The 13,999-nt window shown below is 39.1% G+C and overlaps 1 protein-coding gene across 1 annotated transcript in view; it reads right to left on the bottom strand.

Moving 5' to 3' along the window:
- Positions 1-13,999, bottom strand: part of VCAN (versican) — a 118,041-nt gene that overhangs the window by 63,526 nt on the left and 40,516 nt on the right. The window contains exons 3-5 of the mRNA XM_077288648.1: positions 3,745-4,122; positions 2,216-2,390; positions 1,290-1,417 (exon numbers count right to left, since the gene is read on the bottom strand). Of these exons, the coding sequence (XP_077144763.1) occupies positions 1,290-1,417; positions 2,216-2,390; positions 3,745-4,122 (681 nt within the window). The remainder of the gene's footprint in view (positions 1-1,289; positions 1,418-2,215; positions 2,391-3,744; positions 4,123-13,999) is intronic.

The raw sequence follows: 13,999 nt of genomic DNA, 5'->3' as shown, positions 1-13,999 counted from the left end.
AATGAAGTGCTAATTTCAACTTGTGGATTTTAAAGAAAACTCAATCTACCTGATTTAGATATACAGATATTCATACAGCTGATTTGTGAAGATCAATTTAGACACTTACATTTCAAACCTATCAGACTGATCTTAGAGATTAATAAATTAGTCTCAGTTGGTATATGAAGGGCTGACTCACAATGGTGTATAACACGATTGAGTGTTTCGAAGTTTTATCAGATAGCACTCGGCCCAATGTTATACTATGGGCCAGAGCAGATCTGTGATTATTTTCCCATGCCGATGCAGCATGAAAAAACTATTTCAGCATGCTGTGAGTGGCTCTGGTATTCGGATCATGCGCACTCATATAAGTTTATGGGTGCGTGTGAAAAGTCGGACTGCAATCGGTTGTCACCTGAGTACAGTCCGATGTACGCTCACAGAGACAATGGAGAAGATGGAGAAATTAAGTTCTCCATCTTCTCCACACCTGTGCTATGATTCTTTCATGTGAGGGAATCAGATCACGCTCAGATGACACTCTAACAAGGTGAGCCGAGTGTCATTAGCATAATCGGCCCCGATTCTCTCGCATGAGAAAATATACACCAGTGTGAGCGAACCCTAAGTTGAGTTTAGACACTCAGATTGTAAAGCTGAGTTTAGACACTCAAAATTCAAACTTATCAAACTGATTTTAGAGATTCCTAAATTGGTCCCAGTTGCTATTTTTAAGCGGAGTTTGGACACCCAGATTTTGAACCTATCAAGCTCATCTTAGAAATGTTTAAATTGGTCGGAGTTGGTATTTTAAAGTTGAGTGGTGATTGGCAGACACATGTCAAGCACCTTACGTCAGTTATTTGGCATATTATTTGGACATTTATTACAATCTCCAGCTTAGATTAATATTGGTCGGAAAGGATAATACATTAATGTAAAGATTCTATTAAGACGCCAAACTTTTGGATATTACATTTGGTAACTTTTTGGATGTAACTGAGCATGAATGTGTTTTCAATGGGGAGAACAAATGACTTTTCATTACAAGCACTTTTTTTACCAAAGCTTAGCCAAAATTGTTCATAGTCAATGACAATGTGGTATTTAAAGCATCAAACCTTAATAGTGTCTAATAGACCACAGTCTACTTTAAAAAAGCCTGAACTGACCACATACTGTAAGTATCGGGTTGGGTCAAATGACGATTCTCATTTTACATAAGTGTAATTAACTGAAAATATATTTCCTGATCGTCATATCACTGTAGAATTAAAATAAAGCAATCAATTCTAGAATCTCACCATTTAGTTCATCCACAAAACAGTACACATCGTATTTCTCGTCAGCTGGACGCCTTCCGTAGGTTCTTATTCCTTCTTTCCCTTTTTTGTCACCATAACAGCCAGCTCTTGGATTACGGATTGGATACCTTAATGAAAACAGCAACAGGAAAATATTATTTTTAATTCGTAGTTACTGGCTGTTGTCAGTATTACATTCATTTTTATTCTTTTACTTTACTGTTAAAAATTGTAAGCCTTACAATAAAGATCACACAATAACTCCAACATTAAGGTGACTATGCATCTATCAATAGCCGATATTACTTATGAAAAAACTTAGACAGCCAACATATTAGAACAAAAGCTAACCAGTTCCCAAAAAGAAAATTTGAATCTCTAACTTAAAGGGATAACTTGGGTTAGAAAATTCACTTTTTAATACCCTATTTAGTAGAGATAAGTGCCTCTTTCATGACTTCAGTAAATTAGCAAGTGCAGAAAGCGCCTACAAAATACCAACTCTTTGGAGGACCAAGCATGTCTGCACATTAAACCGATGATCCATTTATCTCAGTTCAACGGTTTCACCACCGATTAAATATGATTTTAAGGGCTCTTAGAAGTAGAAAAATCTGTGGTCAGTTTCTTTGAGGAAAAATAGTATTCAAAAATTATAATCTCTTTAAGTTTCTCATATTGGTTGACCTGTAGAATTCAGGATCTCAAGCACCTGGGTACCAGTGCCCTGGGATCTGAAATCCGCCTCATAGATACCATCTGTTCCTAAACAAGAACTTGAAGGCCTTCAAAATTCACACAAAAGTTTTAGTTTTATCATTTTGATCCCCACAATCTAATTATTCTTTGAATGGGGATAAAATATATATTATACAATAGAAAGCAATAAAAAAATGTTAACAATTACAACTTAGGTAAGACTTTACCTAACAGATTGGTCAGCGAGCCAGCCAGCATCACACTGCTCAAATCCATCTTCATAGGCCGCTCTCAGTTGTGCAGGTGTTGCAATTTGGGCACCATTTTCAATACATGCCTTTTGGGCACCTTCAAAATCTAATATGTATTTGTCTACTGATGCCCGATAGTGAAACACGACTCCTGCAAAATAAAATGAAAACATTGTAACTTCAACCAGAGTTTGTTGTGTTTATGGATCTTAAGATTTTTAATTCATGATTGATTGGAAATGTTACCAATCTATGGTTGAATTTTAGGCTAGAGAATTAGGTCCATTTCTCCATTTTGTTAGCTTGTGAAAATCAGACTACACTGAGATGTCATCTAAATGCGGTCCAATGTTTTCCATCAACTCATTGACTTGCATGGCCGAGTACAGTTTGATACATAATTGGATCCAACTCGGGCAGGCTGCGATTTTTTCCTTATACTGGCTTGGACATGTACATGGCCCCATAGAATAACATTGATCCAAGTGCAATCTGATGTTTTGTAGGATTGCACTTGGACCATACTATCCTGAGCGCAAGCCCGTATAATAACATGAGTAAAAACATGATGGATATATGTGGTGAGTAGTGTTGAGCATTCCGATACCGCAAGTATCGGGTATCGGCCGATACTTGCGGGTATCGGAATTCCGATACCGAGATCCGATACTTTTGTGGTATCGGGTATCGGTATCGAAACAACATTAATGTGTAAAAGAAAGAATTAAAATAAAAAATATTGCTATACTCACCTCTCCGACGCAGCCTGCACCTTACCGAGGGAACCGGCAGCGTTCTTTGCTTAAAATGCGCGCTTTTCCTTCCTTCCGTGACGTCACGGCTTCTGATTGGTCGCGTGCCGCCCATGTGGCCGCGACGCAACCAATCACAGCAAGCCGTGACGTAATTTTAGGTCCTTCAGTATTTTAAAATTACGTTCCGGCGTTGTGATTGGTCGCGTCGCGGTCACATGGGCGACGCGACCAAACACAAGCCGTGACGTCACGGGAGGCTGGACACGCGCGCATTTTAAAATGCTGTGATTGGTCGCGTCGCGGCCACATGGGCGGCGCGCGACCAATCACAAGCCGGGACTTCACGTAAGGAAGTTAAAGCGCGAATTTTAAGCAAACAACGCTGCCGGTTCCCTCGGTAAGGTGCAGGCTGCGTCGGAGAGGTGAGTATAGCAATATTTTTTATTTTAATTCTTTATTTTACACATTAATATGGTTCCCAGGGCCTGAAGGAGAGTTTCCTCTCCTTCAGACCCTGGGAACCATCAGGAATACCGTCCGATACATGAGTCCCATTGACTTGTATTGGTATCGGGTATCGGTATCGGATTAGATCCGATACTTTGCCGGTATCGGCCGATACTTTCCGATACCGATACTTTCAAGTATCGGACGGTATCGCTCAACACTAGTGGTGAGCAGTTTATGTGGACTAAAATGTATTGATCATGGATAGGCACATGCCATCTCTTCTACAAATACAAGCCTCACCTGAAACATCCAAAGAAATGGTATCTTGAGTATCTTCGATGCCAAACAGCACCTCGCAGCGATAAGTACCAGCATCACTAGCCCGAAGTTTCACCATTGTTAATGAAGCATCACCAATGTCTTCCGGATGACTAGGTACAGACACTCTACCTCTATAACTTTGGCCAATTTTTATTCCACCACTCTGAGCAACTAAAACTGTAGTTTCCTTTGGATCTTTTCCATCTCGACTTCTCTCGATTTTTGTCCATTTTATCCGCAAAAATTCATTTGTAATATTATAGCTTGGTGGTAGTGTAGGTATCGTTGAAAAGAAGCATGGTAATGTCACTCTCCCGGACAAGGTTCCTTTGACAGGAGGACTTTTTTCCACTTTAACTGAAAAGATACGAAAAAGATAATTTATGTGAGAATCTAATAAAGAAATAAATCCTTGTATTAATCATAAAATCATTCGTCATTGATTTTCAAGAGATTAATCAAGTTTATTTCTCTTGAATCACATTTTTTTTTCTGTTCAGTCAAGCAAACAGAATAGTAGATGCTTTCCAATCTTGAGTACCAAACATTGTAATACAAGCTACATTGTGTGGCATGATTTACTGAACATTAAAGTTTAGATTTGTTGATAACTCTTACTTTTCCTCAATTTTACATTTTTTTTTGTTTCAGCAACAAACCTCAAGAATTTTTTTTCCTGGCCACACAGAATGAAATATCGCAATGTCAATGAACATCAGAAATGATTGCCAGGTAATCACCAACTGGTGGAATAAAGCAGTTATAAAAACTCAAAAGAAAGCAGAACATTCTCAACAACATAATTGTGCTGCATGTGCAGTAACCATTTGAAATGACCCCCAGATTATCTACATATAAAGTTCTTTATATTCTACAAATCAAAAGAATGTGGTTTCATTATTTTTCTACTTTGCTTCAACAAATTACATCATATTTGTCTGGAATGTATAGGAAGTAAGTATGGACTGCCAAGTGATTTGGATAATGGTTTAACTACTCTGCTCAGTGTAAGTGCATAAAACAATAATCTCTATTGTTGTCTACCAAAACCTTTGTGAATATTATTTCCTTTGTAGCCTCAGGACCCAGAATAGTCCTCCAGGAGAACAATGATACTACAAGTATTTCAAGAGCAATTTGTATCATCTTCCAGCTGAAATTTGTGGCTACAAGACTTTTTATCAGGGTCTGTAACTATATCCAGCAGCCAATGTCTTGTCCTTAAGTGAACTCTGTATAAAATTCATATGGATTTTCGTAATATAAAATACTATTTAAAGGCGTTGCCTAGGATAAGCGAAGAGTGTCAGCTTTATTTCCAGAAACAGCACCATTTTTGTCTAGTAGCTATGTCTGTTATTGCAGCCCTGCTCTATTCATCTGAAGAGAGATGTCTTGCAATCCCAGAAACATCACAGTGTGATAGTGTTTCTGGAAAAAAAAAACAACTCTACAGGCAGTAACACAATTTAATAGAAGCCTAAACCTAAAGTTGTCCATACACGTAGGAGTAAACTCAAATGAAAGATTGGGGCTTCTCGACTCTTTCCAGATTGATGATAATGGGAAAAGAAGAATTGGGAATGTTGAAAATTTTGGGACATATTCTTTTTGTTCTAAAGGAAAGCTTATGATAGAGGTCTTGAAAAAAAACAGTTTAGGGAACTGAAAAAGATATGTCAGATGAACAAGTATCAATCCAACAGATACCAAAAGTGTAGCTACTCAAGGTAAGTTTCTGAAGACAGCCATTACAGTCTTGTTCTATTTTATCAAATCAAATTCGACACATTAAGTTTTGATTTACTAAGGACAGGTTTGATAAATTGGCCTATTTCAAGTTGGCTTTGCATGATAAAATGTCTGACCATAAACATGGACAATGAGAACCCTTCCATTATTAGACCTGCCGTGAGATACCATTGCAGTGAGGAGTGTTGTGCATCTTTATATGTGCAGCATTGAGTTTTAGCTTCTCAGTACACTTCACCATCCATGGATGGATTTCATGTTCCGAACTACATGAACTTACACTGTAGGGTTGGTGACTTGATAAATTGATACAAGATTTACTTATGTCATTATTAGTCATGATTAGTCCTTGACTTTTGGTGCTTGTGCAATCATGTCTACGATATATAAAAGACCTGGTTACATATAACCATCAATTTGGTATTTATTCCACACTCACATCTGAGTAAAGGAACATATTCCAAATTATACATATGTTTCTTATTCAGTAATACACTTAATAATGGGATATCACAGTCAAAACCCATCATGTAATGTGCAAATAATAGGACTACTCCGCAAAGCTCTGAGAAATAGAAGTTTCATGCAAAAACACAACATTAGCAGATATGCAAACAATGTTAATGTTTTTTAGCGTGCTTTTTTAAAAATTTTTAGACTATATAGAGATGTACAGAACTGGAGTTTTTCTGAAGAATTTGTCCTTTTCTACACCATTTCACAGTCAATAAATATATTACTTACAAAATGATTCTTTCACTTTTCAGATGTATTATTGAATATTAATTGTAAATTATGGCATGGTTACAATTCTTTAATTATCTATGGCCACAATCACAATTAGCCAGGTTTACGGGCTAACATCGCTGAGAATTCAGCACAAGCATTGCTTTATAGGACTAACGTGAGAACACAGGAGTTTGTCAAGTTTTTGTCGACTGGTTCCTATAACAATTACGAACATTCAACATGTTGGCTGAGACTCAGGAAAATCTCAACAAAGAAGAACAATGTATTTGCAAAGCTGCTTTACTTTTTGAATCTTAATAAAATCTGAATATATGCTGTAAAATATTGTTTATGATTTACATTAAATGGGTTGTCCACTACTGGATAACCCCTGCTTAAAGGGACTCTTTCAGCAGAAAATAATGGTTCAAACTAAGGACCACTGTTCAGTGTATCATGATGCCGCAAAACATTTAAATATACCTTTATACCTGATTGATGTCCCTCTATCTTCAACCTTTCCTCTTCTTTGATTGACAGCTCTTAGCTCTCTGGGCCAAGATAGATGAAAATGAGGCAGGTTCGAAGGTGTAGTTTAATGATTGGCCCCACCATGATGCACTGAGCATCTATATTTGACTTGAGCAGTCATTCTTTGCTGACAGAGTCCCTTTAATCCCTTCAGAATCCCATTTAAAATAAAAACATCCTGCAGCAACATTCAAGTAATGTAGGCAATGCTATTTCCGGTGGGTCATTGTTGTGTCACGGGTATGCTGCAGCTCTAGCTCATCAATATTCTGTAAAGCTTATATTTAGACCCCGCATTTGGTCAATATGTCCATTTTACTTATTTATCTGTCCTATGATGCTACTGGATTTAGACAGACTTCCACAAATGTGTGTAATCATTGCTCTATTACAGTGATAAGATTGTTAAGACCTTATGATATGTAATCATATTTGAAACTTTTTGGGTTGTTTCAGAAAAATTGTCAGCAGTGACCTCTTGATGACACACATGGACGCCCCATTGCCACCTTGAAAACACAATCAGCTCCTTCTAATGATAGGTCATTTTGGCATCAGGTATTAGTAATTGTCTGGAAATATTTGTTTGTGGGGGGTTTCTTTGGCATTTAGATGACACCTGGACAACCTTTTAACTCCTGAGATTCCAAAATGTTTTGTTTTTTCAGGGATCCTACTGGATTTCCTGGAATAGTTGGCAAGCTAGCAATTATGTGTATATCTTTAAATTCAACATGTGAATTTCTTTTAGTTGGGAAAGTAATGGGTGATGAAACATTTTGGAGGAAAAACATCTTCTGTGTGTATAACACTTGCAAATGATTTAATATTTTTCCACATTACTATGTAAGATTATGAGGTGGCCAGACATTTACAACTAGAGTTGCTTTGTACAAGCGTTCAATTTCACTAGTAATTACGTAGCACAGGGAGAAATGGAACGTATGCATCTTACAGCCTGAAGGCAGATACAATGACACAATTGCTTTCAGCATGATCACTGTGATACTGGTGTCTGTCATCATGACACTTAGGGAGGCTCAGTATTGAAGATACTTTGTTGCCCTCAGTTGACCTTCATAGCTGGAGGAAAACTGCAGAACAAAACTTGTAACATTTTAAGCATTTTATTGAACAATTTGTAACCAAACTTGGAAATGAAACACTCAGTACAAAAGAAAAATCCTCGAAACATGTGTTTTCTGTTATTATTGTTAGGGATCTGCTAAGTAAACCCTATTGAATTGCCCATGTATTTACATGAAACAAAAGAAAAGAGTCTCATTTTAATGTTCAATGCAGTTTGGCATAAAAAGCTATTGTTAGCTAAAGCTGATGAAAAACTAAATTCTTTTTAAGTGAGAGGATTTGATTTTTTTTTCTAACCAAACCAGCTTATAAATCACTTTCAGTCTGTTGGAGAGGCTGCTAGAAATTCCCAAGCATTAATGGCAAAGTAGAAACCTTAATAGGACTTCCTTAGAGACTCCTAATAAACATTAGTAAGGGACTGTTGCAATAGCTGGAGTTAATTCCATAAAAAGCAGTATACAGGCTGTGGCTATCTATAATATCTATGTTAAGTAGGGGAGAACAATATAAAAGACTTCATTAGGAACTTAATGGTGTCATTTTGTAATCACAGTATCACACATTGACAACAAGGAAATAGCTGTCAAATACTTACCCTGTTGAATAACATTATGCCAATAAAAACAATAAAACTCGATTTATACTCACAATCCTGACCACAACACGTGACAGCCAGGGTCTATTTCATTTCGAAGAGCAAAAATAAACTGCACTGCCAAGCCAAAGTAACGTAGAGTAACACGAAAAGAAAATGTTTGTAAACTGTCTTGCTAAAGGATAAACAAACCTCAAGCATCGCTACAAGCTCCGAAGACATGTTTAAGAATCCTGCACCAAACCATTTAATCGGACAGTGGAATGCATTCAAAGTGGTCAAATAAGTACCTGATTGGCGGTTGTTAAGTACCACCAGTCGGCTGGTGTACACGGACCCTTGGTCTTCCACCATTAAGGTTTACCAGTCTCCAATGACCAATAGGTGTTATGTTGACAGTAAAGCTGGGCATCCACATACCATAGCTAAGTATTTGGCTGACAGCTATTTATCCCGACTTCCCCACATGAACATTTGGCTAGGCTGAATGTTCATGTGAGAAAGCAGAGAAAACAACTGCCAGACACCTCTACCAGGGAACAAAATGGTTAACTTTTGTTTCCTCCGGCATATTCTATTTGAGAAGCATAAGGCCACCATTACTCACTAGTTATTGACCCATCCAACTGATAACAGTAGTTCTAGCCAACTTTGATCTAATCAAGGCCATTCACCAATCATTATTTGTAAAGGTAACATGTCAACACTACTGAGGTCATGGCTATTGCCATTAATAGAAAGCAACTATCACATTTCATGTCAACTGACATCACTAAAGCAGGATGAACAAAGACCAGCAAGGATCCAGGGAAGCTTTGACTCAGGAGTAGCAGAACAGGCAAACATTAGTCCTTTTACTATTTTTTGCAATTATCAGACATTTTTTAAAAATACATGTTGCTGGGTATCAGGCTATTTGTGGATTTCAGACAATTCCTTTTCATTAGAAAAGTTGTTTTAAAAGATGTCATAAGCCCTACAGTCAGTAGTGTTGCTATCGGGGGGCAGAGGGGCTGGTTGCCACCGGGCCTCGTGCTCTGAGGGGGCCCACCCAGAGCTACACTACTATAACTGTTTCGGCTTGCTGCATGCACATTGTGCTGATACAGTTACATTCTGCAGCAGAACAGGGAGAATCGATCTCCCTGCTCTGACACCTGGCAACTATGGTGCCACTGAGCAGGCAGGGAGGGGCCCGATGCCAGCAGTGGGCCCCTCATACCAGCAGTGTGCCCCGCCCGTCATCGCAGGTTCAACTGTATAAGTTATATGCTGATACAGCTGACCGCATTGATGAGAGAAGGAGCATTACTCTCCCTCTCCCATCATCCCCCTGTCAGTGTCTGATGTTCTTAACGCCGACACTGACAGCGGGCACGATGATGTCAGTACTCGGCACCTATGGTCCAAAGATGAGCAGGAGCTCAGAGCAATGGAGGAACCAAGAAGAAGAGAGGAGTATTTTTTATGGGGCTGCATTATATTATAGAGTCTGCCTATGGGGGTGCATTATGCTATAGAGGCTGCCTATGGGGTGCATTATATTATAGAGGCAGCCTATTGGGGAGTGTGATACACTATAGACGCTGCCTATGGGGGGCATTATGCTTTAGAAGCTGCCTATGGGGGTGCATTACACTATAGACCCAGCCTATGGGGTGCATTATGCTATAGAGGCTGCCTATGGGTGTGCATTATGCTATAGAGGCTACCTATAGGGGTGCATTATGCTATAGAAGCTGCCTATGGGGTGCATTATGCTATAGAGGCTGGCTATGGAGGTGCATTATGCTATAAATGCTGCCTATGGAGACCTATGGGGAGTGCATTATACTATATGGAGGCCTATGGGGAGTGCATTAAACAATATAGAGTCTACCTATGGGGAGTGCATTATACTATATGGAAACCTATGGGGAGTGTATTAAACTATAGTGAGGACTATCTGGTGTATTATGCTATATGGAGGCTATCTAGGGGCCATATTACAGTGTGGAGATTACAATGACGGGGCCATCATACAGTGTTGGAGCCATTCGTTTGGGGGATATTAAGGGATGAGTATATATACAGTGAGGGGACATTATACTGTGTATAAGAGAGCATCATACTGTGTATAGGGGAGCTGTACAGGGGGGAGACTTGTGACATTATTATATGTAAAGTGGGCACTTATTGTTATAGGGGAACTCAGGTTACTGTGACTGTCAAAGGGGCACACAGGGCAATATTACTTTTTTGGGGACAAAATGTGGGCACTTGCACCCAGCATTACTATATTCTAGAGGTTACTTTAGAATTTAGAGGGCACATAGTAGCACACAATAGGTGCAGTAATAGGGACACATACGGCAGCAGCGGCTCAGCATTAGGGTATCAGCAGGATGAGGAGTTTGTGCAAGTTGGGAATAGTCCCTTCGAGGACGGTGCTGAAAATGTGAGAAGTGCAATGTGCCTTTGTTGTATTCTCTGCAGACGAGTCCTGGCTGGAAGAAATTGTCATGATGGTCTGGGCCAGATGGAAAAGACGGGAAAAGTCAACAATTCCATGAGAAAGAACGTCAGCGATAAGCCATTATGTGTAACTGTATTGTGATCTCTTATATGTTCTATAGGACTGGCATTTACTGTACCACTGATCATATAGCGGTAAAATCAATATTGGTCTTTATATAGAGATTATTTTCAGCAACAGTGCAGTCATCTGCTGAGGTTCTCCTCCACGATTAGGGTGCATCAACCAGCTGTAATCAAGGTTACCTGGTTAGGGACCTACTGAGAAGTTTCACCCCCCTGAACCAAAACCCTAGCTATGCGTCTGTCTACAGTACTACCAGCCATTAAACTTAGCAGCAAGTTTCCAATTTCCTTGAAGTGCCAGAAGAGATACGCTTCGTAGTCATACTTTCCTCAGGCTACTTAATAATAAGGATTATAAATCAAAAATTAATTAGGCACTAGACATTTTTCTCTTGAACACCTTTTCAGAAGATATCAATGTATACACATTGATAGGCAAGATTTTCATTGACTTGAACTAAAGAACAATTGTTACATGATGGACTTGAGACAAATAACAGTTCAACTACTTTACATGACCAAGTGCAAGTAGGCTTCCGATACATACTGTGTAATATTGGCAACCATGATATAGTGGAGATCCAAAATAACTGGGTAACAGAGTTCCTACATTTATCCATCATATGGAGCAAGTGATTCAGTCACTTAATGAGTTTGTGCTGAACATAGTGCAACGGTTACATTCTACTTATCAACAAAAGAGTATAATTACCAAAAAACACAAAAGATAAAAGAGGAAAAACATTTTTCATTTAATTAGCAACTGACAAATGACTAGTTTATTAAACATTGATTTAATTAATTAGCTCATAATTGCTCATTCTTCACACTTACTTGATGTTATAGAAGTCACCAGAGTGTGACAGAGAGAGTCCCACCCATTCTTATGACTTTATGAAGGTAGATCGGGTCACAGAGAATGAATCCAACCTGTATATGAATTGTAATTCATATAAACAACTTATTTATAAAATGACCTAAGAAACCACTTAGTTTCAGATGAAAAGTACACACTGCTAAGCCTTTTTGGAACACCACCACAAGTTGGACATTTTCACAAAATGTTTACATTTTTTGTTACTAATCATAAGTTATTTCACCTGTTTTGAATTCTTAGCTTAGTATTTCTGGCTTTTCCAAATAGTTTTCAGATACAATCACAATAAATATATTCTTTATATGTTTATGATGAAAAACTATTGGGTTAAGTATGAAAAATTGTTACTCAAAAGCTTACCCTACAATGTATCTGTTCTGTCAATTAAACATACTTTTTGTCATATATATACACTCACCGGCCACTTTATTAGGTACACCATGCTAGTAACGGGTTGGACCCCCTTTTGCCTTCAGAACTGCCTCAATTCTTCGTGGCATAGATTCAACAAGGTGCTGGAAGCATTCCTCAGAGATTTTGGTCCATATTGACATGATGGCATCACACAGTTGCCGCAGATTTGTCGGCTGCACATCCCAAAGATGCTCCATACAAGGCAGGATGAATCCATGCTTTCATGTTGTTTACGCCAAATTCTGACCCTACCATCCGAATGTCGCAGCAGAAATCGAGACTCATCAGACCAAGCAACGTTTTTCCAATCTTCTACTGTCCAATTTCGATGAGCTTGTACAAATTGTAGCCTCAGTTTCCTGTTCTTAGCTGAAAGGAGTGGTACCCGGTGTGGTCTTCTGCTGCTGTAGCCCATCTGCCTCAAAGTTCGACGCACTGTGCGTTCAGAGATGCTCTTAGGCCTACCTTGGTTGTAACGGGTGGCGATTTGAGTCACTGTTGCCTTTCTATCAGCTCGAACCAGTCTGCCCATTCTCCTCTGACCTCTGGCATCAACAAGGCATTTCCGCCCACAGAACTGCCGCTCACTGGATTTTTTTTCTTTTTCGGACCATTCTCTGTAAACCCTAGAGATGGTTGTGCGTGAAAATCCCAGTAGATCAGCAGTTTCTGAAATACTCAGACCAGCCCTTCTGGCACCAACAACCATGCCACGTTCAAAGGCACTCAAATCACCTTTCTTCCCCATACTGATGCTCGGTTTGAACTGCAGGAGATTGTCTTGACCATGTCTACATGCCTAAATGCACTGATTTGCCGCCATGTGATTGGCTGATTAGAAATTAAGTGTTAACAAGAAGTTGGACAGGTGTACCTAATAAAGTGGCCGGTGAGTGTATATATATTTATCAATACACATTCAAACAAATGATTAATTGAAGACTCCAACAGTTTTCTGTACTTGAATAACTCTTTGCCATCAAGTCTACTATTTGTATATCCCCAGCACTTCTGAGAATGAGGGTAATTAAATTTAATTTTAATTTTCCTTAATGCTTCATTTACTGTTCCATCAACTTCTTTGGGGCTAAGCCCGTGGCTGCTGTACAGGAGCTCTGAGAAAGAAGTCCTATTTCCCAATGTCTGCGGCTTTTCTCTTGATTAGCAACCCTGGTGTGACATTATCATTACAGTGTTACAAACATGTGACATTACACCAGGCTGACTAATCACAAGAAGAAACGTGGATCCTGCTTTATAGGAGTTGGTTCTTAGGGCTCCCATCCATTGGCTACAGACAACTGATCTCACAGATGGACCGGTGTAACAGGCCAGAATATACAGCGTCCCAGACTATGCCCGGGGTTAAAGTGGCCAAAATATACCCTGGGGTATATTCTGGCCTAGGCCACATTATACCCCTCCAGGCCAGAATATACCCCCCCGGGGGTGTAAAATAGCCTGGACCAGACTATGCTAAACTATACCCCTCCAAGCCCAAAAATTGGTGTTTTTTCTGCTCACCCACCCAAACTCACTTTGCATATCTTATCATGATAGAAGAGGAACTCACACTGGAGAAATGAGTGCATATCATAGAGAGCAGAGAGAAACATACATAGCTAGTTACAATACAACATAACATTAACTATGCACTGATGTAA

This window comes from Ranitomeya variabilis, chromosome 1 (genome assembly GCF_051348905.1).
Source record: "Ranitomeya variabilis isolate aRanVar5 chromosome 1, aRanVar5.hap1, whole genome shotgun sequence".
Lineage (NCBI taxonomy): Eukaryota > Metazoa > Chordata > Amphibia > Anura > Dendrobatidae > Ranitomeya > Ranitomeya variabilis.
This window is presented reverse-complemented; position numbering and strand designations above follow the sequence as displayed.